General features: G+C 45.5%; 1 protein-coding gene across 1 annotated transcript in view; it reads right to left on the bottom strand.

Annotated features, from left to right (window-relative positions):
• LOC144823889 (mucin-5B-like) overlaps positions 1 to 27,645 on the bottom strand; it is a 1,747,676-nt gene that overhangs the window by 1,102,629 nt on the left and 617,402 nt on the right. The window contains exon 13 of the mRNA XM_078682783.1: positions 10,400 to 10,564. Coding sequence (XP_078538909.1) covers positions 10,400 to 10,564 — 165 coding nt within the window. The remainder of the gene's footprint in view (positions 1 to 10,399; positions 10,565 to 27,645) is intronic.

The following is a 27,645-nucleotide window of genomic DNA, read 5'->3' on the forward strand; positions in this document are numbered from 1 at the left end:
CATGGAATAACATGAATAATGCGAAAATGCTAAATTTATTGATTTAAAAATTAGGCCATCATGCTGATTCAAAAATTATCTCTGTAAATGTCAACAGTGTGGGATCATATAACCTTGAAACAAACTATGCTGCTAGAACAAACAGTGACAGATGGGACTGGAGTGGACTCCAATGGGAACTGAACGGAGATGATTGATGAAAATGTAACGCTCTAGTGTTTCATGGGGCAACACAATGGGGAAAGGACCATATAATAGTGTATCAAACACCATGATGGTTTAACAGGCTCAGTAGTAGGCATCACGCCGAAACGCATCAGCCATTTGTGTTTTGTATTTTGCACTTAAAATTGCATCTCTTGGGAGAAATGAAGGATCGGAGATGAGCCAGTGGCTGTGGCAGGAGTGGAAACTAAGTTGGAAGACTCTGTGATAGAATTTTTACCCTGCGAGAAGCTCACTCTCTTGAAATATCAAACTACTGTTCAGAGCTGGGCATAGCCAAGGAGCAGTGGTGATGAGTCTCACATCGGCGTACCATTTCACATTGGATTTAAAGTCATTCCAACTTAAGGCACAGTGCATATTGCTGAGAAGACATAGTGACAATTTTATTTGGAGCCTCGGAGACTAATTTATAATCTATTGTTCACAAGAATAAATGCATTTTCAGTCTGGTGTTTTATGCACAATAAACAGATGATTTCTAGCATCTACGAGTTCCCAGCTGTTTCTTATTGAAGGAAAGTTTTTGGGTGTTTATGTTGGCATGAGCATTACCATCTCCTGGGACCCACCAGCAGGAAAGTGCAGGCCAGCAGCATGGCAACTTTCATAGGTTATTGTTTTGCATAGCTGGCCTGCCCTCAAACTGGGGAATTGAAGGATCAGAGACAACTCAGTGACTGATGTGTAATCTGCGGTTCACACAAGTATTTTAGTTTGGTGTTTTTGGCAAAACAACTGATGATTTCTAGCATCTATATATATATATATATATATATATATATATATATATATATATATATATATATATATATATATATATATATATATATATATATATATATATATTTTTTTTTTTTTTTTAAATATATATATATATGTGTGTGTGTGTGTGTGCCGCTGAAGAGTGCAATGAGCACGAAATGCGTCCGGCATGAATCGACAGGCATGCTGTAAACTGGATCCGCTCGCCGATCCGGCTTTTACCTTATGAAGGTTGCTGCAGTGGATGTCAGAGTGCGTCTCCAACAGGTGGGAACCTTGGAGCTTTGATATATAGCCTCCCTGGGGCTATATACATTTTGGGGGGGACCGCACACTCCCCCTTGTGGAGCCCTTTATGGCCCTGGGGACCACCACCCCCCAGGGCCAGCTACTGCAATGTCCCGGGGTGCCCACCCCTGGCACATTGCTGTTTTCTATGGCAGGGTGGGAGTCATATGCAAACCCTGCTTTGCATTTTTGGAAGTGAGAGCAGAAAACCTGCTCTTGCTTCCAAAAAGCAAACCAGATTGCTTTTGCACAAGGGGAGCTGCATGTCAGCAGCTCCCCCTGTGCAAAAGCTGGGACCGAGGGAGCATTGGGGCTCCCGCCACGGTCACCAACGATAAAGGCAGGTCTCGGGGGATGGGGTTCCAGGGCCCAAAAGTGGGTCGGGAGGGGGGCCACACGCCCCCCTCCCCATTAATTAAAAATAAACAACTGTAAAAAAAAGAAAGGTCAGTCAAGGGGGATGGGCCTAATAACAAATTATGAAAAAGAAAAAAGAAACCAGCAACTCGCCGGAGGCCCTCCTCCCTGCATGACTCTGCAAACGCACCCCCTAGCGCGTTCTAAGTTGGGGAATTAAGTCCCCTTGAATACTAAGGGTTCCTGGGGGCGAACTAGCCCAACACATAGCTCCAGTAACTGCCACACAGCTGGATTGCTGAGAGGTGGTCGGAGGCAACTCCCCTTTTTATACCACTCTGCAAACGTGCCTCTTGGCACACTGCTGGTGGGGCGATGAGGTCCTCTTGTGTCCTGAGGACCTCAGGACACAAGTGGACTTCATCCCCCAAGGGGGAAGCAGTCTCTCACTGCGTCAAGGTGACTTGGGATGGACATACAATCACTGCCTCAAGTTTTACCTGCCGGATCAGCGTGTTCATCCGTAGCCAGTATTGTGTAGGACACCACCAGGTTTTCACACTGTGTTTGCTCTTGCAGCATGAGGCACAAAATCCAGCACAAAACCCGACATGGATTACTGCAGGAGGGGTGCAGCCAGAAGTCATGGAGGATGGGCCAGCACAGCAATCCAATGGGATAAGACCCATGCTTACAGGCAGGTCACTCCCCACGCTGCTGCATGGCTCTGCCTGCATTGCTTTTGCCTAATCTTGTATTTTTCCGCTGTGCCTAACTTGCTTTCTTGCCCAGACTTATTTTTTCCCATGCCTGTACTTGCTTACTTGCTCAGACTTGCTTTTCCCCTCTGCCTAACTTGCTCTCTTGCCCAGACTTGTTTTTATTCCCCTGTGCCTGTACTTGCTTTTTTGCCCAGACTTGTTTTTATTCCCCTGTGCCTGTACTTGCTTTCTTGCCCAGACTTGTTTTTATTCCCTTGTGCTTGTACTTGCTTTTTTGCCCAGACTTGTTTTTATTCCTCTGTGCCTGTACTTGTTTTCTTGCCTAAACTTGTTTTTCCTTTCTGTGCGCAGTTCTCCCGCGGCCCCTGCCCATTTTTCCCGCCGCTGCATCCCGGCGGCCCTGCCCCCTGCAATCCCATTCACCGTCCCGCTCCCGCCTCCTAGCTGCTCTTCCCTCCCAAATCCCCTCATATGGAGGCCGCGCAGCGGTGAATGGAGTGACCTCTGACCCTGCTCGCAGGCAGGTAGCTCCCCATGCTGCTGCACGGCTCCGCCTGCATTGTTTTTGCCTAATCTTGTATTTTTCTCCTGTGCCTGTACTTGCTTTCTTGCCCAGACTTGTTTTTATTCCCCTGTGCCTGTACTTGCTTTCTTGCCCAGACTTGTTTTTTTTTTGTTGTTTTTTTACAATTTTTTTTAGACATTTTGCAGAGCATTCTAATGATAGTATGATATTCATTGTTGGTAAAATCACAATTATCGAAATAATCATATCTACTACACTCGTATATACTAGCCCGCCCACTCTCACCCCTCTCCTTTCACCCTCCCCACATACAGGCCTGTTAGGGGAGCCATATATCATACTACAATCAACCACTGTCACCTGAGTCAGAGCCTTCAGATTGAGGGGGTTCACAGATATCGCCTCTGTATGCGTTCCATTTTCCCCATACCTTTTCCCATTTTTTGGGGCATCCTCTATATATATATACTGATCTTTCTGCCACAATTGCCAAGTCCATATCCCTACACCACTGAGTAAGAGTGGGGCTAGTTCTGGAGCCCATCGTTGTGCAACATTCCTTTTTGCTATTGTCATTCCCAACGTCACCCAATCTTGGGTTGTCCGGTTTAAGTCCGTTGGGTCCCAAATATTGAGGAGGCAACATCTTGGACTAGGCAGTACGGTGATTTGTGTAACCTGTGAAAGTGTCCTCATGATTGCCATCCAATACCCCACAATCACGGGGCAGCTCCAAATAGTATGGTAGAAGGAACCAGGCTGCCCACATCCCCTAAGGCAGAGTGGTGAATCCGCCCTACCTATTTTGTGTAAAATGGTCCTGGTATAATAGGTACAGTGTAGTATTTTCAGCTGCACTAGCCTGAGCCTTGAAGGAATTACAGCCTCCCTAGGGGAAGCTAGCGCCTCCCTCCAGTCTGCCTCGTCAATCTCACTCACCTCTCTTTCCTATTTGACCTTCATGGTCTCTCTGGGGTCTGCTTTATTGTTAACTATTTTCTTGTAGATCAGTGATATCGCTTTTTTTCTGGAGGTGTTCTGTGAGGAGTCTATCCTCCAGTGGGGAGGAGTCCTCCGGATCCGTGTCTGGCGGTATCAGGGCCTGTAGTGCGTGTGTAATCTGCATGTATCTGAATCTCTCAGTTTCCACCAGACCATACGTGGCCTGTAGGTGAGCAAGGGTGACCACCCCTCTCCTCCTCCATAAGTCACCGACTGTTGAGATTCCTATGGAGTCCCAATGACTGAACCCCTTTGTATTTCCCAGCAACCCCAGCTTTTTGGTGTCCCACAGCAGCATAGCCTTCGTGATTACGCCTTCCCAGCCAAGTGCTTCCTGAGCCTGGAACCATATACGTACTGTGTGTAGTGTCAGACCTGTGAGTGTGTGTCTTTTCTTCTTGTTGTATAGGGCACTCATTACCCCCGCAGGTTCTAGTAGATGCCTATCAAGTCTTAACGCTGGGTCATCCTGTGGGACGTGCAGCCATTGATTAATCGCGACCATCTGGGAAGCCCAATAATATGCCTGGACATCTGGCAGTGCAATCCCGCCATCGTACCACCCCCTAATACGTTTTTGGAACGCTATACGAGGTGTTTTTCCGTCCCAGAGTAGCGTTGTGACCTCTGCGTTAATTGCTCTGAAGTAGGCCTGTGGAATAGGGAAAGGGGTATTATGTAGTGCGTAGAGGAAGCGTGGGAGGGCCACCATTTTAAAAAGTGACGCCCTGCCCAGTAGTGCTAACGGCAAAGTAGCCCAGACTTGTTTTTATTCCTCCGTGCCTGTATTTGTTTTCTTGCCTAAACTTGTTTTTCCTTCCTGTGCCCAGTCCTTCCGCGGCCCCCGTCCACTTTTTCCCGCTGCTGTGTCCCTGCGGCCCCGCCCCCTTGCAATCCCATCCGCCACCACTCTCCTGCCTCCCAGTTGCTCCTCCCTCCCACATCCCCTCATATGGAGACCGCGCAGCGGCCTCCAAGGCGCGCCTAAGGCAAGCCCGTCTGCACCCGACCACGCCTGGTCCGCGCCCAGAGCCAGGACCGCGCCCAGCACCAGGACCCCTGGACCCAGGGAACGCCACAAGGCCTGACACCGCTACGATGCCAGAACCCTCCACGCACTCAACACCGGACGATCACACACCTGCTTCCTGACCGCCCGAAGCACACCCAAGGACCCTTCTCCTGCTGGAACTGCAGCTTCATCAGCATCCGATCCACCAATCCACCCACTATGAAAGAATGCAACCACCTCAGATGCATTCTATTCAACACCTGCTCCGCCCGCAAACACGCCGTTGTACTCTTGGACCTACTCGACTCAACCTGACAAGACCTAGATGAACCCCTACTCGGCACCAGACATTGCCATGGCCATCCCTAACAGCTACAAGATCACCCACAGGGACCACACCAACTGAACAGGAATCACCATCGTCCACAGGAACACTCTCAGAGTCTCGATCAGCACCGATGACACATTCTGCACAGCCAAACACCTGCACACAGTTCAGCGACTCCATCGCTGACTTCATCAGTACACACGCCCTCGCCTCCACAGACTACATCAGCCTCGGGGACCTGAACTTCCACCACGAGAACAACAAAGACACAAACTCCACCACCCTGACAACCTCGCCAAAATCGGACTCAGACAACTCGTCACAACTCGTCACAACACCCACCCACTCCGCGGGTCACACACTTGACCCCAAATTCTCTGCAAGCCCCCATGTCTCCTTCAACCACACCACCGAACTCCACTAGACCGGTCATCGCTGCATCCACTTCACCTTCAAGAAATCCACCGCACCCAACAGATGCCTCGCCGCTGCTGGAGCAAAGTCACTGAAGACCAGCTAGCCACCACTCTTGCCCAGAGCCCACCCGCTGAGACCACTGAACCCGACACCACCGCCCGCAACCTCAGTGGATCAACGACTGCGCCAACACCTTCGCCCCGATCAAGAAACCCTCCAACTGTCACACCAAAAATAAAGCCAGCTGTTTCACTGAAGACCTCCGGGCCTCCAAGGAGACCTCCCGAAAGCTGGAGAAGATCTGGCTCCGTGAACAAACACCGGACAGCCACGCATCCCACAAGAATGCCACCCGCAGACACCATCACCTCATCAGATCCGCCAAAAGGGCCTCCTTCAAAAAACACCTAGACAACAACGTACACAACAGCAAAGAGTTCTTCAACATCCTGAAGGAACTCTCCAACCCCAGCTCCAACACCAACAACGTTCCACCCTCGCAAGACCTGTGCGACTAGCTGGCCACCTTCTTCCACCGCAAGATCGCAGACCTCCATGACAGCTTCAACACCATGACCGCCCCGACACCACTGAGACCTCCGCCCTCATGACCACCATCCGCACCAACCGCCTGCTCTCCTAGACCAACACCAACAATGACAACACCATCAAAATCATGAACACCATCCACTCTGGATCTCCGTCAGACCCATGCCCACATCACATCTTCAACAAAGCCAGCACATCCATCGCACCCCATCTCTGGAAAGTCATCAACACCTCCTTCGAGACATCAACCTTCCTGGAGAGCTGGAAGCACGCCGAGATTACCGCCTTACTCAAGAAATCCAAGGCAGACCCCAATGACCTCAAGAACTTCGGGCCCATCTCCCTGCTCCCTTTCCCGGCAAAGGTCATCGACAAGACCGTCAACGAACAACTGACCCGCTACCTCAAGGAGAACAACATCCTGGACCCTTCCCAATCCAGGTTCCACAGCAACTACAGCACCGAGACTGCCCTCATCGCTGCCACCGTTTAAATCAAGTAACTGCTGGACAATGGTGAATAGGCGGCCCTCATCCTCCTGGACTTGTCAACCGCCTTGGACACGATCTGCCACCACACACTACAAACACGTCTCCGCAACGCCGGGATCCAAGAGAAGGCCCTGGATTGGACCACCTCCTTCCTCTCCGGCAGAACACAGAGCGTCCGCCTTCCCCCCTTCCGCTCCGAAGCCACCAGGATCATCTGCGGCGTACCTCAGGGCACATCCCTCAGCCCAACTCTGTTTAATATCTACATGGCACCGCTCGCCCATGTTGCCCGTCGGCACGACCTCAACATTATCTCCTATGCTGATGACACCCAGCTGATCCTCTCCCTTACCAAGGATCCCCACACCACCAATGCGTGGGTGAGGAGCTTGAAGGTTATCCTCTTGTTGATGGGGAGCCAGTGCAGGTCTTTCAGGTGGGGTGTGATGTGGCTGCGGCAGGAGATGTCAAGGATCAGGCATGCTGAGACGTTCTGGAATCCAACACTTTTTTAATTTTTATTTTCAGCTGGATTCATGGATCCATCATGAATTCTGTTAAAATATTTGTTTTAAAAGCTTTATTTATGCCCTGGGTGTCCGTGTGGGACACCCTGAAGCCCTGACAGAAGGGGGTCAGGGTGTTTCTACCTTGCCCCATTTTCTTATTTTTTTAACCTTTCTTCTTGTGACTCAGTTCAACTGAGTCACAAGATGGCTGTCAACACTTCCTGGTTTGAAGTGTAGGCTGCCAATCAGCTCTCAGGCATGATATTGGGAGGGTTCGTGGATCCACCATGGCCACAGTTTCAAATCTGAGAAATCTTTACAATTCTCAGGTCTTACTTAAAGGATTTACACCATTTAACAAGAAGAGTGCTTTCTGATCCAAGAGCTAGCTTTCTGCAAAATTTGGTGTAATTTCGTTCAGCAGTTCGGGCTGTAGCCGTGTCTAAATCCTATGGTAATTAACATGGAGAAAAAGAGTTTTGGGACCCCCCATTCTTCTCACCCCCCGGTTTAAGGATCACCCCTTAACTTAGAACACAACAGCTGAAGTGAGTGTCCCATTAGTTTTGAAATTTTCGTGTGGATCCATCAAACGGCGCCAAAGTTATAGGCAAATCAAAAAACGCTTTTCCTATGGAAAGTTAGTCCTAACTATAACTACCTACTGGTACTTTCAGGCGAAGGGAAAAAAGTGGGGTCCCAAAAGCAAATTTCCCCATGCATTTTCAATAGGCTTCTTCAAGGAATGCTGCCACAAAAACTGCTGAATTAAATGACATAAAATTTCGCAGGAAGCTAGGTCTTGGTCTGCAGATTGTGCTTTTTATGATTTGGTGTACATCTGTTCAACAGTGTGTGAAAAACAACGGTTAAAAAATATTTGTATATCTAGAGGGCTGGGTCCTCAAGAGTCTTGTAAAAGTCTCATGGGAGAACTAATTCAAAAATAGAACATTCTGATTGGCCCAGGGAGCCTGTTTTTCCCTTGGATCATCTTCCTACCGCGGGAGTAACACACCCACAGGAGAGAGCTCTCTGATTGGTTGCTAGCAACATGCACATTGTTTTGCTGGAAGCCATTACAGGAGTCTGAGACTTAGACCCTGATTTCAACTGCCGGATTGCAATCTCAGTGGTCGAACCCTCATCAGTCGGGGGTAAGACGACTGCCTTCGCTAGGATCGATGATCCTGATGGGGCAACGGTTGGAATAGTATTCCAGAACGGTGGCGATGTGGAGGCAGGCACCGCCAATGAGATTACCATATCGGGCAGCCTTTTCATGTCAGGGAGACTACAATGAAAAAGCTGTCTGTAACGGAATAGGGTCACTGTAATGTGGCCCTTGGGGCGCATGTAGTGCCCCCACTCACCTCCATGCACTGTGTACCAAGCACAACATGGTGCATGGAGGTGCTGGAGGTGCTCCATACCACAACGGCTTGTGCTTCAGCCCTTTTACTTGGCCACAGAACAAGCAGCAGTGGTATGGAGCACTTTCTGAGTGTAAACATGGTGGTCATATCAAAATGTGATGGTCAGACCACCGCATACTCGGTTAGCGATCTCCTGATCAAAGCAATTGTGGTCGGGCCCCACCGTCTGCTACCATAATGAGGCCCATAGTCCCTATTCTGTAGACTAAAAAATATGATATAAGAGGGGTAGGGATACCCTAGACCCCTAGGCCCCATGAGGGGACCCAGAAGGACCCGCTTTGGGATGGGACTAAAATTAACAAGCAAATGGCAACTTTTGCTGTGATCGTGAGGGAGTCTCACAGGACCGCGGCAAAAAATAAAAATGAATTCCTGACTGCAATTTTCAAACATATGCAGAGGGAGGGGCGTAATAGGGGCTCCTATCCTCAGCCTATTTAGGGCCCGGGTGCTACATCCCCAAGGGCCAGGTATATCTAAGGGTGTTGGGCTCACGCCCCTCTTCATGAGTCAACGATGGTCTGAGAATCTCATCCCCTGGCACTGACTTTGTAGAAAAGGGGAGGGGGCCGCGTTGCCAACCTTAACAAGCCTGTGAAGGTCCAGGGGATCACATCCCAAGACTGTTTTTTAAAAAAAGGGATGAGGTGCAGCCCCTCTTCCTGAGACTACTTAAGCCCTGGGGACTAACACAGGCAGAGAAACGTATTTGCTCCTGTCTGGCGTGAGCATATTTAAAACTCATGCCAAACAGGAGAAAATACTGTCTGCTCTCGGACTATGGGAGTTTAAAAATGCTCCCAATGGCTAGGAGCGGGCTTGAGTTCTGTTTCCCTGCCTTGATTGATATGAGCAGGGAAACAGAAACCATACTGCTCCTGCCCAGAGGGAGCAGCATACACGGCTGCTACTTCCGGGTGGGTGAAATGCTGATTCTTGCACCATGCAGGGAGCCGGCTCAGCCCACAGGTGCCCTGGGGGTCCCACTGCGGCCTTCAACATGTAGCAGGGCACAGGACCTGTCCACAGGCCTGGCCCTGCGGCTAATCCACCGGTGCACATGGCCTTTGGCTATGTGCGGCAGGGGTTGGCCTCACATATATTACACAGAAGGTGTAGAGTATAGTGAGGGACTGTATACTTATGGTAGTTGGGCTGGTGCTGACCTGTAGTAATTCTGCAGTGAGGTTATACTGGTGTATTTGGGGATGGTAGTGTGGTGATTGAGTGAAATTATGGTTATATGAGGTGGCAATGGTCTTTAATATCAAAGATTATACTAAAGCTACCTGGTCAGGCACAGTCACGAACTTCACTCTTGGCGAAGGCTGATTAAAGTGCCAGCCTGACTGATGACAATTTATTGCTGCAGGATGTGCTGTGGGAGGTATATCCTGTAGTTGAAGATTACTTACAACCCTTCCCATTCGAATACAAGTTAGAAGCACCATGTGATGTTGTCGGGTGAGGGAGGTGGGGCTAAGCAGTGCCGTAGATTGAGGGATGCACGGCTTAGAAGTGCAGGTAATGGTGCAGTATTATCAGAATGGACGATAGTCCACTGACAGCTACTATAGTCTAGACTACATGTTGGAACTGATCTCAAATAAACAACAAACATATTTAAAAATATGACAAAATAAAATATACAAAGTGAATTATTGTGAATCAGGGCAGAACTACCCAGATGTAAACTTGATTGACCGTTTCAATGTTTGAGGTAAAAAATGGAATAGGATGTTGACACAGAAATACATTTCGGCCGGTACCTTTGTCACTGCCTTCTAAACAAGGGTCTTCAAAGCTGCCATACACATCAGGGCAGAAAGACATGGTTTTCCAGGAGTTTGCGAATGCTGATGCTGAGTTTTCCACTACACCACTGACTGTCTGGAAGTCATCCAAAGACACGCTGTTGAAGTTTCCACAAAGGCCTAGCAAATGAAATAAAAATTAATTACTAAAAAGGCAAAGTAGACATTTGCAAAGTTGGAAATTGATGTCAGTAAAGTGTGAGCAGTCATGGGAAAAAAGATTTTGAAACATGCCCATAACTGCATGCAAGCTTGCAAACTTATACTAGATCCTAATTGTGTTCTAACCCTACCTAACCACTGCCCTATTATTCTATGATCTTTAGCATACCTCATGCATATTGCATTTATTTATGTATTAATTTGAATTGTAAAGCGCTACCTTGTGAAAACTGATCAGTTCAAACCACTGGGTTTTCAGTCCTATTTTCATTATCAGGTATTGTTCCAGCGTGCTGTAAGCAGGGAGACCACTAAAAATGTACACTCCAAGATTTTACCTCAACTATTTGCCGATGGGAGGATGAATCAGAGACAGTGTTAAACGTCATTTTCATGAGGCAATGTGTTCCCAAAATAAGGCACCTCCCAACACATCAAAAATATTGTCATTACGTAAGGGCCCACTCTATGACTGAGTTTTAGATCAAGGATACAATGCAAAAGATGTATTTCAATCATTCAAAAAGGTCGGTACAGAAATCATAAATTTAAATACATTGGGGCATATTTACAATAAGTGGCGCATCCCTGCATATCAGCAGGGATGCGCCACTTATTGTGCGCCATGCCTCCGCCACCATGGATGCGCCGCATTTACAATGTGGCGCACCATGGGGCAAAAACGGCACAGATGCGTCACGCATCTGTGCCGTAAAACTGACGCATTGTTGGAGTTTCGTCGCAAGCGTGACGCAGCTCCAGCAATGCCCTGGGGGGCCATATCTTGTTAATGCTGCATCAATCCTTACGCCTGCTTCAAGCAGGTGCAGGGTTTTGACGCAGCATGGGCCCCAAAGCGACTGAGTGAAATCTTGTAGATTTCACTCAGCCACTGAGGTTCCGTGACAATTTTAAGTGATGTTTTCGACTCGCACGAATATGGTCGAGTCTGGTATCTAAGAACCGCAAATGACGAGTTTAGTAAGTGTGCGCAGTCTCGCTGTGCTAACTTAAACCGTTCGTTTGATATGCGGGTTTTTCATCTGTACCCACGGGTTCCATCTTAGATACGGCATCCATTTTGTCTCTTGCCCTCAAGTAGCCAGCGAACGGACACTGTCCGCTTCGCCACCCTGGGACTCTCAGGATATTTGTGGAAGACACATGTACTTTGTAAATATCTTTTACGATGAGGGGGATGATACTGTAAGGCAGATGGCCCCGCTCGAGGCTCATCTTGCCGTCCGGTTTATTGTCTCAGCCGTGCATCTCATTAGGCACGTCCCTTTGATGCCTGTATCTCGTGTTTCCCGATACCTCCCCTTTTACACTCTTTTCAATCCCCCACTGTCTCCATCTTCCTCTGCACCTGTCCTTGTCCCTATTTCAATCTGTTTTACTGCCGATTAGAATTCACTAATGTTGGGAAGATGGGTTTTTACAGTTGGGAACCGCCAAATGTTTCCGCACTTATGTTCCGGACCTTATGTGTACCAAAGTGACCAAAGCGACCCCTCTGGGGGATAATTATGGGAACCAGGTTGTAAACTTTTGTGTACCATGTTGTCCTATGAGTAAATTCTGTATAAAAGGAGCGATCCACAGAACCAATTTGAAGCAGTCTCCCCAAGTTGCACGTGTTGTACTTGTTGTGACTTCTGTGTTCCCTGCAGTAAATAAAGCTTGAATCTTTGACGCCGAAGGAAGTGTCCCGTGTCTCTGTAGTTTGTGCGCCGAAACAGGTATCCCATGAAGGTTATAGGTGTTGTTCCCTGGCACCGCTGGTACTGTTAAAAAGTCCAGTCCTTCAGTTGGCGCCCAACGTGGGGCGACTTCAGCGGTACCGGTCCGGTCCAAAGCCTGATGATCGTGAGGAACTTCGTGTGAAATCTCCGAGGGAAGGTGCACCCCGCTTCATCGATCCTGTTGTCGAAATAAGTGGCCCGAAGTTTTTCCCTGCGAAGATTCCCGCCTCCTGACGGCTGCAACGGACCGATGCCCTGACTGTCGACCTGTCTTCGACGCCCGGCGTAGACCTTATGTACAAGCGAGACGATAGACGGGCCTTCCTGGTGACGCCATTGAAGTTCTGAGTTAAGTATTTGTGGGTCGCTCCCAGTCCTTAGTGGTTGTTCTAGCTTTTTGAAAGCTTTGTGGTTAGCCTTTAAGGCTTTGTGGTAATAGCTCATTGAGCTTTGTAATAGCCTCCTCAGGCTTTGTGGTTAGCTCTCCGAGCTTTGTAATAGCCTTAAGGCTTTGTTGTATTGCATGGTTCCATTGCATTTGTGGTTCTTAGTATTGGTCCTTAGTATTATTTGACAGTTGCAATTGCCAAAAACCGAGGGTTTTGACTTACACGAGGTTTTATTGCTTCGGTAATCCTTGAAGTTTGATACTAGGTTAGTGTGCACGATGCCTAGCCATAGTGATTTGTTTCGTATTTTCAAATGTTGCGCAATGGATTCCCGGTTGGAGGACTCGTGTCCGATACCTCCAGTTGGAACTCCGATACATGATCTTTATAGTCGACATGGGGTGGGTCCTATAATATATAATGATTACTGGATCCGCTATACAAAGAATGACGGTGATCTTAGATGGCCACCACATGGAACTTTTGAACTTTCGATTTTAGATAATCTTGAGGCTAAATTATTTTTAAAGAAAGCTAGGCCAGCTATGTTTGATTCCTTTCGGATATGGCGTAAAGAGGCCAAGCAGAAAGAAATCAAACAACTTAAAAAGAATCAAAAACAAGAGTTCGTTCCTGTAATGCAAGCTATAAAAGAATGTAGACAAGACAAAGAAGAAAAAGACATGGAAATCGCTACTAGATTGCATCACATGAAAATAGATAAATGTTACCCAGTTTTACCGAATAATCTAGAAAAGAAAGAAGAAGATTTGAAGGAGGATTCCTTGTTATCATACTTGATGAAATCACCACCTCCTTATGTACAGGGTGCTACTGCTCCTGTAGCTCCTCCTATAGCTCCTCCTGTTGTTCCTCTTGTTGCTCCAGCGGCTGCGGGCCAGCCCGCTGTTAACCCTACGTTTGTTCCACCACCTGTTCTTGTTCCTACTGCTCCTGTACCTGTACCTTCGCAGACTGTTGTTTCTGCTACTCCAACTACCTTGTCCGTTCCTACTATGCCTTCCTTCACCTCCAGTGTTGTTGCCCCTGTTTTTCTTTCTCCTTCTGTTCGTAAGCGTGTTCCTAACTCTGTTGCTACTCTTTATTCACCTCTTTCTGGTCCGTTATTTTCGTCTGATTCATCTGAAACTCCTCAGAGACGGAGTCAGATCCCTAGTGGTAGGGAGAAAGAGACGTTAGTAACAATGGCACATAGGTGGATAAGACATCCTGCTAATTACACTCCACGTGTAGTCTTTGATACGTTTTCTCAGTTTAATGAGCCTACGCAGAGATTCGTATTTGAGGAGATGTGTAACTTTTTGAGAGAAGAATGGTATAATGATGATGTAGATGATGTACCGGCCGACATAATTGAACTTCAGAGTCACTTTTCGAACGGTATGATTATAGGAGACGATGTACGACGTGCAGTGGAACGCTTATTAGCATTCAGATCCACAGCACATTCTCGGGTATCATTAGATGATACCACTGAGAACTGGAAAGCGGTTCCTGGTCAGTATCCCATGAGAGAAGTCCCGCCACTGTGGGTGCCTGGAGATCCGCAAGCTAACCCTGCGGTTTTACCGCATTTTCGAAGGGTGTGGATACATCTTCCATGGAAACGATCGGAAGTTTTGCAAGTGAAGCAATCCTTACCCGATCCGCGTAAAAATCCGGCTGGTTATTATAAGGAGTTATCACAACTGATAGAAGCTTCTATTATGAATATTGCCGACATCGACATGTTGTTTGGCAATGTTGTACCGCAACCAGTTTGGGCTAAAATTCGTCAAGCCGATCACGCAGTTGAATTAGGGGGTGATTGGGTTGCACTGCTAGCAGCTGATGCATTACAAGTCGGTGGGGCCAAGCCTGAACAGCTGATTTTGGATTTGCCTCAGAAAATCATTACGCTCATGAAAACTCTCATGCCAGCGATGAAGGTGAACTGGGATAAGTTATCAGCTTGTAAGCAAAAGAAAGACGAGAGTGTCTCAGATTTCTTTACAAGGTTTGAGGAAGCGTTTGTCGACCACAGCGGCCAGGACATGGGCGCTGAGGGAGGCCAGCGGTTATTCGTTGACAAATTCGTGTCAAATTTGCTGCCTGAACTAAGCAACAAATTGAAGAATTCAGAGAGTGCGTGGGCAGTTTCAACCCCTGCGCAAATACTAGCAACGGCTCAGTATTATGAGAATAGGGAAAAGGAAGAAAGTGATCGTGTAGAAAAGAAAACGAAAGAACTCAAAACAAAGGTTTTGTTGCAGCAAGCATACCCTCCACGATCAAACCAAAATGATTCGCAACAGCAGTATCGACCACGAGCACAGCCCGATAGGACACAGCCGCGCTCTGACAACTTTGATTCCAGATCTTCACTTGGGTATAATCAGTGCGCATATTGTAGGAAAGAGGGACACCTAAAATATGATTGTCTTGCCTTACGGGACCGCCTGAATGGTGTGTCGACACGTGGAAACCGTGGTGGTGGTCCTCAACAGGCACCACGTGGTAGAGGTCGTGGTTCATTCCACAATCAGAGTGATCGTTATCAAAATCAATCAGATGCAAATAATTACTTTGACCAGCGAAATGCGGGGTCAGTTCGATCTGCACAGTATAATGTGGATGATTATTACGTAGAGCACGAGACTGTTGTAAATGACCATTACTAGGACAGCCAACGACAAAGAGAGGGAGTAGTGTCAGTTCCGGTCGATCAGAGTGGGCCTTACGTTGCAGTGGCTACATCGAGTGTAGTTGAGCCTTTTCTGTTAGACACTGGTGCGACGAAAAGTTCCATCATGCATTCAAAACTCCCTGGCGCACCTTTGTCTGGCTTAACGAATGTTTCCGTTGGATTCTCTGGCGCCCCTGTTAGTAACCCAGTCTCTAATCCTTTGCCTCTTATGATTGGACCTCGTGAGCTAACCGCTCCACTGATTCTATCTACAGGTTGTGGTGAAAATCTTTTGGGCCTGGATTTGTTGAAACGATTATATGCAACATTGTATTGTTCCCCCGAAGGAGTGGAACTTACATTGGGACGGAGAGTGATCTCTCCCATGTATTTATCGGTTGATAAATTCCCACCGGAATTGAGTTCCCTCCCTGCGTCTCTATGGGCCACAGGTCCCAATGACGTGGGCCTGTTAGACATTCCACCCTATGTGATTCAATTGAAACAAAATGCGCGATTACCGCGTTTACCTCAATATCGTATTTCTCTGGAGGGCGAACGAGCGCTGTTAGCAATCATTCATGATCTCATTGGAAAGGGTGTTGTTGAAGAAACTCGTGGAAATGTATGTAATAGTCCTGTATTGCCAATTTTGAAACGAACTGACCCAACTAAACCTCCTGTATATCGTTTTGTAATAGATTTGAGAGAGGTAAATAAAATAGTAGTTCCACAATTTCCTGTGGTACCTGACATTACAGCTTTATTAACAATGATTCCGGCATCTGCCTCCTGGTTCACAGTGATCGATCTAAAGAATGCTTTCTTTAGCATCCCAATTGCAGAGGAAAGCAGAGACCTATTTGGATTCTCATTAGGAGGTCGCAGTTTTAGGCTAAAACGCGCTCCACAGGGCTACTGTGAGAGTCCGTCAATCTACAGCCAAGCACTTAAAGGTCAGCTTGATGCCTTTGCATTACCAACGGGTGCAGCTTTGATTCAATACGTGGATGATCTTTTAGTGGCAGCTGATACAGAAGCTATTTGCAAAACGGCTACAGTATCATTGTTGTACTATCTACATGACTTACACCACAAGGTATCGCCTTCAAAGCTACAGTATTGTTGTCAAGAAGTTACCTATCTAGGTCACTTATTGTCAAAAGAAGGGAGAAGGTTGACCCCAGAGAGAATTGCAGCGATTTCCCGAATGACTGTGCCAAAAACCCAAAGAGATGTTCGTGCCTTTTTAGGTATTACGTCCTACTGCAGACAATGGATTCCAAATTTTTCATTGTTGGCGAAACCATTGATAGCCCTTACATGCAAAGACGTTTCATCCCCAGTACCTTGGTCTGAAGAATGTCAGAAAAGTTTTTCTGAATTGCGTGATGCGTTGTGTTCGGCTCCTGTGTTGGGCACTCCTGACTACAGTAAGCCATTTACACTATACGTTCACGAGAGGGATGGTTGCGCGTTGAGTGTTTTGACACAACCTTTTGGTGGTAAGCAACGCCCATGTGCCTATTTTTCTTCGACTTTAGACCCAGTAGCAAGAGCCTTGCCAAGTTGCTTAAGGGCAACAGCGGCAGCTGCGGCGTCCATTCGACAGTCCGCAGGTCTAGTCATGGATAATATGCTCACGGTAATGGTTCCGCATGCAGTCGACACTCTATTGAACCGAACGAAAACTCAACATCTGACGAGCGCAAGATTGTCTGGATATGAGTTGACGTTGCTGGCCAGTCATATACGGATAAAACGGTGTAATGTGTTGAATCCAGCAACATTGCTGCCGATCGACACAGAATCAAGTGATGAAGCAGTACATGACTGCTATCTCAAAACTGAAGAGGAAACTAAGGGTCGCATTGACCTAAAAGATACTCCATTGACAGATCCCGATGGTACTTTGTATGTGGATGGTTCTTGTTTCAAGTTACCGAATGGTGATGTGACAACTGCATATGCTGTAGTTACATTGAGAACGATTGTGGAAAGCGCAAGGTTAAGTCAGAATTCGGCTCAGGCTGCTGAGTTAATTGCTTTGACGAGAGCGTGTGTGTTGTCTAAAGATAAACGGGTGAATGTGTTTACAGATAGCCAGTATGCGTTTGGTGTGGCACATAGTTTTGGACGACTGTGGAGAGAGAGAGGATTCCTTACGTCACATGGTACGAAGATTCAACATGGCCAGCTTGTAAATGATCTTTTGGATGCACTTACGTTGCCTAAGCAAGTGGCAATTGTTAAATGTAGTGCGCATCGTAAGGTGACGGATGATGTTGGTCGTGGTAATGCGTTTGCGGATGAGACTGCTAAGGAGACTGCCCGGAACCTTAGCACTCGAATGTATGAGACGAGTTCGGTTAGGTGGCCTGCAGAATCAAGTATGTGTGAGAACACTATCGAGAGTGTGAAAGCAATTCAGAATGAGGCCACCGAGACTGAAAAGGCGAAGTGGAAAGAAAGTACGGGAAAGTTGGATGCGAATGGTTGTTGGACTGACTTATCGGAACAGAAAAGATGGATGTTGCCTGATGCGTATGTGCTGGCTATTGTGACTATGGCACATGGGTTAGCACATATTAGCGCAAAAGGTATCTGTAAATTGCTGTTTCCTGTGTGGAAGAATGATGGTATTACGAAATGTGCTGAACGCTTGGTTAAGAATTGTATGGTGTGTTTGATGCACAATCCTGGTAAGGGCACTCCCACTCCACCTGGCCATTTTGCCCCTCCTGCGTACCCTTTCGAAGTTATCCAGTTGGACTTTATCCACATGGAGAGATGTAATAATTTGAAGTATGTGCTGGTTGTGGTGTGTGCATTTTCTAGGTGGATTGAGGCCTACCCCCTTAAGGATAATACGGCTTTATCCACGGCAAAAATGTTACTCAAAGAGTATTTTTCCCGCTATGGAATGCCTCGGGTTGTGTGGTCAGACAACGGAAGTGAGTTTGTTGGGAGCGTGATGAAGAGTGTGTGTCGCGGGTTAGGGATTGTACAGAAATTCCATAGTGCCAATCATCCTCAGTCAGCTGGTTTGGTTGAAGGGTACAATGGCACCCTTAAACTAAAACTAGCAAAGATTCAGGCTACGACAGGTCTTTCGTGGCCTGACGCTTTACCCTTAGCATTGCTGTCAACAAGGGCAACTGTACACTCCCGAGTAGGGCTCAGTCCCTATGAAATAGTGTTCGGTCGCCCTGCCAATGTTTGGGGGGTCCCTAGACCGGGTGCCTTTTGTGATCTTGAGTATCCAATGTTGATCGATTATCTTCATGACTTGACTGCTAAACTGAGGTTAATTCACCAACAGGTTCACGAAGCATTGCCGACACAGACGGAGGGTCCAGGCCACCAGCTCCAGCCCGGAGATTGGGTGGTAACGCGGAATTTTTCGCGCAAGAACAATTTGGATCCCAGGTTCACTGGACCCTATCAGGTCCTCCTTGCCACGAGAACTGCAGTTCGTCTCGAGGGGCGGAAAAATTGGGTGCATGCCACCCATACCAAGAAAGTCCCCATTCCGTTGCCAGCAGACTCGTGGGTAAGGAAAGGCATTGCATCAACTGAAACCGAAGGATTGCCGGCGTTTGTACCTTTCAGCGACGCACAACCTGTCGGAGAATCCTCAGTGCAGCAAAAAGGCATTATTGAACACTTGTCATCAGAAGACTCAAGACCAGAACATTTAGCTGATCAACAGGGCGTTGTCCCTTCAACGGATCTTTTGTTTAACGAACAGACACGTCCTGGGAAAACCCGATATTTTTTGAGATCCAGCACTAGAGACTAATAAAAAAAAACCCGTTCTGTCCGTTTTCCATGATCAGTTTGAACACTCATACTATTGTAATTATTTTGTATATATTCAGTGAGCTTCGTTCCTTACACTTTTTGTTTCCACAGCTGAGAGACATTTTTTTATATATATATATTTGTGAAATAAAGGCCGTAGGGCCGCGCGTGTACTTCCTCCTGGTTAGTAGGTCTTGACGCTAGGTTAAAGACCGTCGATTTCTGGGAACTCCTAGGAATTGACTATTGCTACACAGAACGAAGTGCGTCAAGAAACGTTGCGGACGGTCATAGGGAATGGCATTTTCAAAGCTGATGGACTTGGAAAGAGCTCAAGCACAAAGATTCAAGCTGCAGCAACTCAGTCGTACCAAATGTTTTGTGTTCCAAATATTCGTACTGTTTGTGACTGTTTCTGCGTTATTGGCGGGTGGAGTATATTACACGATGTCTTACTTCTTGCCCTCTATCATACCTACTCCTACCCCTGACTTTAAACTCACCTCCACTGTTTCTCCTCATTCTTTTCACATGTTACCTGAACACGAGCAGGCTAGACGTGCAGAATTCCGCAACAATTCCTTTATTCAGCTCCTTCATCAGCATCAGTTAGTGGTTAACACTACTAATTGTTGGGTGTGTGGGTTGATGCCGCATACTACGGATAAGGGAATTCCATATCTGGTGTTACCGTATAGCTCCCAAGGGTCTGCTCGAGCATTTCAAACAATGTTTCAAAGCGCACTGGGTTTCCACCCCATTCGAGAACCACGTTCCCCCTACTCTGGTCCTACCTCGTACCAAAAACCTTTGTCTATAGCAATAGAGGATTTAGATAGCGATATCTATGATCCCTCGCTTATCCCTGAAGAAGAGGTACAAGCCTATAGGGTCCTAAGTAGAGGCGAATATAGTGTGTTCACTGGTGAAAAACAGCTTAAAAGCTCGCCTCCGATATGGGTCGTACCCCACACTGGCAATTTTTGTTTAATAGGTCGCGGCCGTAGATCAAAAGCCCGACTTGGAGAGAGTGCTTGCACTGAAAATTATATTTTGCCAATGGTCTCATCCCCTGTGTTTTTGGCTGCCAAGGGTACATACTTTATTTGTCATGATCGTGCGTATGCATGGTTGCCCTCTGACTTCATGGGCTCATGTTTTATCGCAAACTTGTTGCCTCCGACATTTACTGTAGATGCAGATTATCACAAAATTAGAGTTGTGAGAGGCGTAATTAGCGAAGAGGATACTGCCGGTCAAGAGGCAGGAGACTTTTTCAAGGGTTTCCTCCCATTTTGGGGACCTATGGTTAATAGTAGGAACCTGAGACAGTTGACTCGAGTGGTAGAATCGACAGCTAATATTACTGCCAGTGCCCTTGGTAATATCACCACAGAACTTCAGGCGGATAGACTTATGACGTTACAAAACCGTATGGTTTTAGATGTGATCTTAGCAGATCGAGGTGGGGTATGTAAGGTGATCCATTCGAGCTGCTGTATTTTCATTCCTGATAACGCTCCGACTGTCTATCAAGCCATCTCGAAGTTGCATAAGATCTCCGAATCCATACACGTGGATGTAGGGGATTGGACGCTACTTGGATGGTTTTGGGGCCTGATGTCGACTTGGGGTTGGAAGATTCTGACGATCATTGGAGTCGTTGTAGTGTTCCTGTTCACGTGTTGCCTTTGCGTGCAGTGCGGTCCTGCCTTATGTGGCCTCTGTGCTACAACGTGTATGAGACAGCCACCTGTTACCAAAGGGTCTCGGTTGGACAGAGCTATGCTACAGCAACATCTCGAGGGTCTGATGAATATCGAATATGATTCCGACTAGTGCTTGCCTACATGAGGGCAAAAGGAGCGTCTGAGGTTCCGTGACAATTTTAAGTGATGTTTTCGACTCGCACGAATATGGTCGAGTCTGGTATCTAAGAACCGCAAATGACGAGTTTAGTAAGTGTGCGCAGTCTCGCTGTGCTAACTTAAACCGTTCGTTTGATATGCGGGTTTTTCATCTGTACCCATGGGTTCCATCTTAGATACGGCATCCATTTTGTCTCTTGCCCTCAAGTAGCCAGCGAACGGACACTGTCCGCTTCGTCACCCTGGGACTCTCAGGATATTTGTGGAAGACACATGTACTTTGTAAATATCTTTTACGATGAGGGGGATGATACTGTAAGGCAGATGGCCCCGCTCGAGGCTCATCTTGCCGTCCGGTTTATTGTCTCAGCCGTGCATCTCATTAGGCACGTCCCTTTGATGCCTGTATCTCGTGTTTCCCGATACCTCCCCTTTTACACTCTTTTCAATCCCCCACTGTCTCCATCTTCCTCTGCACCTGTCCTTGTCCCTATTTCAATCTGTTTTACTGCCGATTAGAATTCACTAATGTTGGGAAGATGGGTTTTTACAGTTGGGAACCGCCAAATGTTTCCGCACTTATGTTCCGGACCTTATGTGTACCAAAGTGACCAAAGCGACCCCTCTGGGGGATAATTATGGGAACCAGGTTGTAAACTTTTGTGTACCATGTTGTCCTATGAGTAAATTCTGTATAAAAGGAGCGATCCACAGAACCAATTTGAAGCAGTCTCCCCAAGTTGCACGTGTTGTACTTGTTGTGACTTCTGTGTTCCCTGCAGTAAATAAAGCTTGAATCTTTGACGCCGAAGGAAGTGTCCCGTGTCTCTGTAGTTTGTGCGCCGAAACAGGTATCCCATGAAGGTTATAGGTATTGTTCCCTGGCACCGCTGGTACTGTTAAAAAGTCCAGTCCTTCACCACTTTTAGAAGGCGTTCCTGTGCCAGAACGCACCTCCCTGCACAGGAACACCTCCTTCTGGCGCAGGGCTTTACAACGTGACGCATCTCCCAGATGCGTCACGTTGTAAATATCCCGCACCATGGCGCAACGGCGGTGTAAAAGACGCGCAAGGGGCTTGTAAATCTGCCCCTCTAGGTCAATGCCATGAAGGCTCTCAGTAAACAGAACATACAACGCAAGAGCAAAATCAAAATAATTTTTAAGTCCTAAATGAGCAGTAAAGTCAAAGAGAAATCAGGCAGCATCCCTAGTAGCATTGGATAAAGTATCTATGAAGCTTACAAATCAGTGTTTTCTATACAGAATTGTTCAAATGAAAGCAAACAATTCTGCGGACTCATCATGGGGTGAGCGAACCCCCCCCCCCCACCTCCTCCCCCGTAAATCAGAACACAGCTTTATAAAAATTTCATATTGCCACTATCCTACTACATGATAATGGGTTCTGTCAGGTATATGCTAATGTCGTCCAGAGATGGCAGGGCAAACTAGTTACAGTTACAAGAACCACAGAACGATGCTGTGAATGAATGAAATACACAGTGAGTGAGTGGAAGGTCCTTGCGAAGAGAAGCATTATTGTGACCATGCTGGAAAGTTTTTATTGAAAACAGCAAGAACAGCGTGAATGGAAACAATGAAACATGGCACTGGTACACTTCGTGCTGCAGAAATAATGAACAGAGTACATGAAGAAGGATAAATCCATTTTTAACAGGACAGTGTTGAGGTCTAAATGGAGGCCTAGTTTACATAAGCCAGAAAAACTCACATTAGTACTTCATAACAAATGTGTTTCAAGTGCATTAGCACCATGTCAATATGTAGACAAAAAAATGGAGAATAAATCCCTATCCTGCACATTTTAATAATGCATACAAATATAAAATGCACAAAAAGTTCAACAACCTCCTCCATCTGATAACTCTATGATCAGTAAAAAAAAGAAATTAACCTACATGTCATTACACAGTTCACATGACTTTCTGCTTCTTGTGATTCTATTTTTCTAATAGCTTTAGTTGATTATAAATTTGATCTCTGTCATCCTCCATCTCAATGTTAGGTTGCTTCCTTTTAGACAAACCTCTTTTCTCCTTGCACTCGCAATTATACAATACATTTCAGAGAATTTGAACAATAGAAAAAAGACAACTCCCAAATCAGCACAATAATTACAGGTGTTAGCAACAAGCCAATCAAACCACCTCCCAAACGATTGATTCATTAATCAACTTTATCAAACCCCTTTCCTATACAGCTAACCCAGAAACGTACTGCTTCCTAACTTTCGTGCTCTTTTAAAGCTCAGTCTCCATGATAAATGTTAGTTATGTTGCTGTATAGGCATTAATAACTCTATTGTTATCATGAATGTAGGCAGAACATTCTCTAACCTTCAAAACCCTGCAACCTCGTTCCTTCTAGTGCTAATCGATTTGGCGTAATCATAAGGTTTAAATTGGATTAGTGTTCCTGCTATATTAGATGCCAACTTATCAACAAGTGTAGATCATCTACTTTTTATCACATCATTCATAGTCACATCTATAGATGGAATCATATTCCTAATGTATCTAATATTATTTGCCAAAAACCATGCCTCCTGTCTTCAAACCAACAGCATCATTCCACTCATTCATATAATCAACTCTAGGAAATACTAAAGCCAGATGACAGGAACCCACCCAATTATGAGGTAGGTTGAAAGCAGTCTTAGCACACACATAATAGTAAACTTTCAAAATTCACTAACCAGAAAATTGCAGCAAACAACATAACTTCTTTCACACTCCATCTCACCAATAGATTCTATTGACCTAACTCCTGTAGGTTTACGATGCACCATACACAGTTCTTCTTTTATCTCTGGCTCCATTCTCAATCTTGGATGCGAAGTTAAAAACCTAAATTCTTTCTCAGCTTTAATACGCTCTCTGATTTTCTCTTCATTTTTCCAATGTCTCAAACTGTTCACTTTCTTCTCATTATGTTCCTTAACAAATTCCTAAACAAAGTTACATTATCAGGTCTTGTTCCATTGTGCTGTGGGAGTGGGGAGCCCTATAAATGTACACTCCAAAATATTACCTCAGCTATACTCCCATGGAGTGATGAATTGGAGATGGTGTTAAACCTCAATTTCAAGGGGCAATGTGTCCCCAACATAAGTCACCTCCCAACACAACAAAAATACAGTCGATTAAGTAAGGGCCCAGTCAATGATTGAGTTCTATATCAAGAATAAAATGTAAAAGATTTATTACAAAGAGTCAAGACAACAGAAATCATAAATGCATAAGCCAGTGCCATGAAAGCTCTTAGTAAACTGGACATACAAAGTAAGTGCAAAATCAAAATCATTTTAAGACGCAAATGAGAATTTAGGCAGCACTCCTAGTAGCATCGGACAATGTCTCATTAAAGCTACTAAAATCAGGGGTTTATATGCCTTCTGCTTCTTGCAATTTGATTTTTAGGACAGCTTTAGTTGATTGTAAACGTTATCTCTAGTATCCTCCATCTCTATGTCATGTCGCTTCCTCTTAGACAAACCTTTTTTCTCTTTATACCGGCAATTATAAAAACCATTTCATAGAATTTGAGCAAGAGAAACAAGACAATTGCACAAACTAACACAATAATTACAGAGGTTAGCAACGACTTGATCATACCACTACCCAAACTTTCGATCCATTCATCAACTTTACTGAACGCCTTTCCTGTGTCGCTAATTTAGGAACCTACTGCTTCTCAAAAACTGTGCTTTTTTAAAGATTGAACTTCACGATAAATGTTAGGGATGATGCTGATATAGGCATTAATAGCCCACTGTTATCAGTAATGAAGGTAGAGTGCTCTCTAATCTTCAAAACCATGCAAACACTGTCTTCTTTCTCAGGAAGGATAGCTAGTGCTAACCGGTTTTACTCGAACTACACACATACTTTTGCTTAGCCTGCTAAGTGTTATGGTTATTTTGTGAAACTATATTCAAAAACTGCCCTGTTTCAAACACTACACAGCAGTGCATTCACCTCGGTGCCCTTACATGCTTAAGTAAGGGCTTTGAGGGGTATTCTGTAGCGAGGTGAGGAGTATGCACTGTAGTGCAGTAGATTCCCCTTGTTCGCCTTACATATGCATTGATGGGAATGCTCTGCAGTGCATACTAGCATGCCCTTGGTGCCCTTAGACAAATAAGTGCACCGAGGGATATTTACTCCAGTGCATACCTCTCAAGGCCCTGGAGTGAATACCTCTCAGATGCCTTTATATACTTAGCCCTTTTTTGCATTTCGCCTGTCAATGGGTCGGTGCACAGACAGAATATTGTGTTTAAAATGTCAGCATACGGAAATGTTGAGTTTTAAATATCGTGATACAGAAATATCGGCAGGAAGAATATCGTGGTCAAGATGATTGACTTGCAGGTAAGAAATATCATTTTGAGAAATATCGAAGTTGTTAATATCGTATGCAAAAATATAGTTGTTTAAAATTTCGATGTTTTAATTAGTGTTATGTATTTTATTATGTATTTTAAAAATATGTTATCTATTTTTTGTATAAGAATTTGTTTTGTTTTTTGATATATGTGTTACATTTTTAGTAGTTATTAATTATATCTTAATTACATTTTGCCTTTTTAAGTTCTGTAGTGGGTTGTGTGTTTATAGGGTAATAGGGTGGCAAGTAATGTAATTATAATAAATTAATTATTCTTTGTATGTATTAGTATTTATTTAACTCAGATTTCATAGTGTTAATTGTGGGAATTAATTTATTATTAGTTATTTAAGAATTAGTTGTTAGATTTTTGTCTTAATTATTTGCCAATTATGTTAATTGTGTCATTTTTTTAGGAGCCGGCTGTGGGTTAATAGGGAAATAGGGTGGGAAGTAATTTAATTATGATAAATTGATAATACTTTTTTATGCATTAGTATTTATTTAATTTAGATTTTACAGTGTTAATTGTGGGAATACATTTAATATCAATTATTAATTGGTTGTTCATTATTATTAATTTTTAATTGGAATTATGTTAATTGTGTCATTTTTTTAGGAGCGGGTTGTGGGTTTATAGGAGAATATAGTGGGAAATAATTTAATTATAATACATGTATTCATATTTTTAATTTGTTAATATTTATTTGATTTATATTTTATAGTGTTAAATTTGGGAGTTATTTTATTATTAAATATTTATTAATTGGTTGCTAATTATTTTTAATTGATTAATTTGTAATTAATTATGTTGAATGTGTTATTTTTTAGGAGTGGGATTTGGAGTTTATAGGAGAATATGGTGGGAAGTAATTTATTAATAACTAGCAGCCCGTCCCGACGTTGTCCGGGTATGAAATAGAATGTGTGTAATGTGTGTATTTGGCAAGGGCAATTTATTTTAAAATCTTGCAGTAGACAACATTTTTTGTTTCATTAGAATAGGGACGGAGAAGGCCCAGCTGCAGCCCTGGTTGATGTTAGCAGGCGCGTGTAATTGGTGTAGTGATCCGCCGCCTGAGCCCGGCTACAGCCCTGGTTGATGTTAGCAGGAGCGTGTAATATCGTTGAATGAGAGAGTTATCAACCGCGGGTAAATCTGTTTAATGAGAGAGTTGAGTGACAGCGAGTAGGAGAGGCTGCAGTAATTGTCCCCGCAGACACTCTCATTTGCATGTTCCCCCGCTTGAGGCCCAGATGCAGGCCTATTTGATGTTAGTAGGCGCGTGTTCCCCCGCTTGAGGCCCAGCTGCAGCCCAGGTTGATGCTATCAGGCGCGTGTAATTAGTGTACTGATCCGCCGCCTGAGCCCGGCTAGAGCCCTGGTTGATATTAGCAGGCGCGTGTAATTTCATTGAATGAGAGAGTTCAGTAACAGCGCAAAGGAGAGGCTGCAGTAACATTACTTACCAGGCCTCCAGGTGAACGCGTTTGTCACGCCCCCAGCACACGGCCACACCAGACGATCTTCTGATTAATGTACGACCCACATGGCATGAAGGGCGGAACGTAGCACACGCCCCCAGCGTGCCCCTTGATGCGGCGCAATTGCGTTCACATGGCATGAAGGCCGGACACACGCCCCCAACGTTTCTCATGCCCCCAATGTGTCACGCCCCCAGCGTGCCCCTTGATGCTGCGCAGCAACGTAATTGGCGCTTGTATGTACGACTCACATGGCATGAAGGGCGGACACACGCCCCCAGTGTTTGTCACGCCCCCAGCATTTGTCACGCCCCCAGCACACGCCCACAGCCCACAATGTGATGGCCGTACCACACGCCCCCAGTGTTAGTCACGCCCCAAGGACACGCCCACAACACAACACAGACACGCCCACAAGGGACTACTTTGCTGGCACGGTTCTTTTACCTTTTAAATGTATAGAGGAGTTGGCCTAACGGCTAAGGTGCTCGACCTCGGACCTGGGGATCTGGGTTCGAGTCTTGGTAATGACGCCAAACATCCTGTGATTCTGGGCAAATCACTTAATCTCCCCGTGCCTAACAAAAATGAATGTGTGTCCTCATGTAACGTAACTGGTGCTATGTAAAGCGCTCTGATACCTGATTCA

This window comes from Lissotriton helveticus, chromosome 3_1 (assembly GCF_964261635.1).
Source record: "Lissotriton helveticus chromosome 3_1, aLisHel1.1, whole genome shotgun sequence".
NCBI lineage: Eukaryota > Metazoa > Chordata > Amphibia > Caudata > Salamandridae > Lissotriton > Lissotriton helveticus.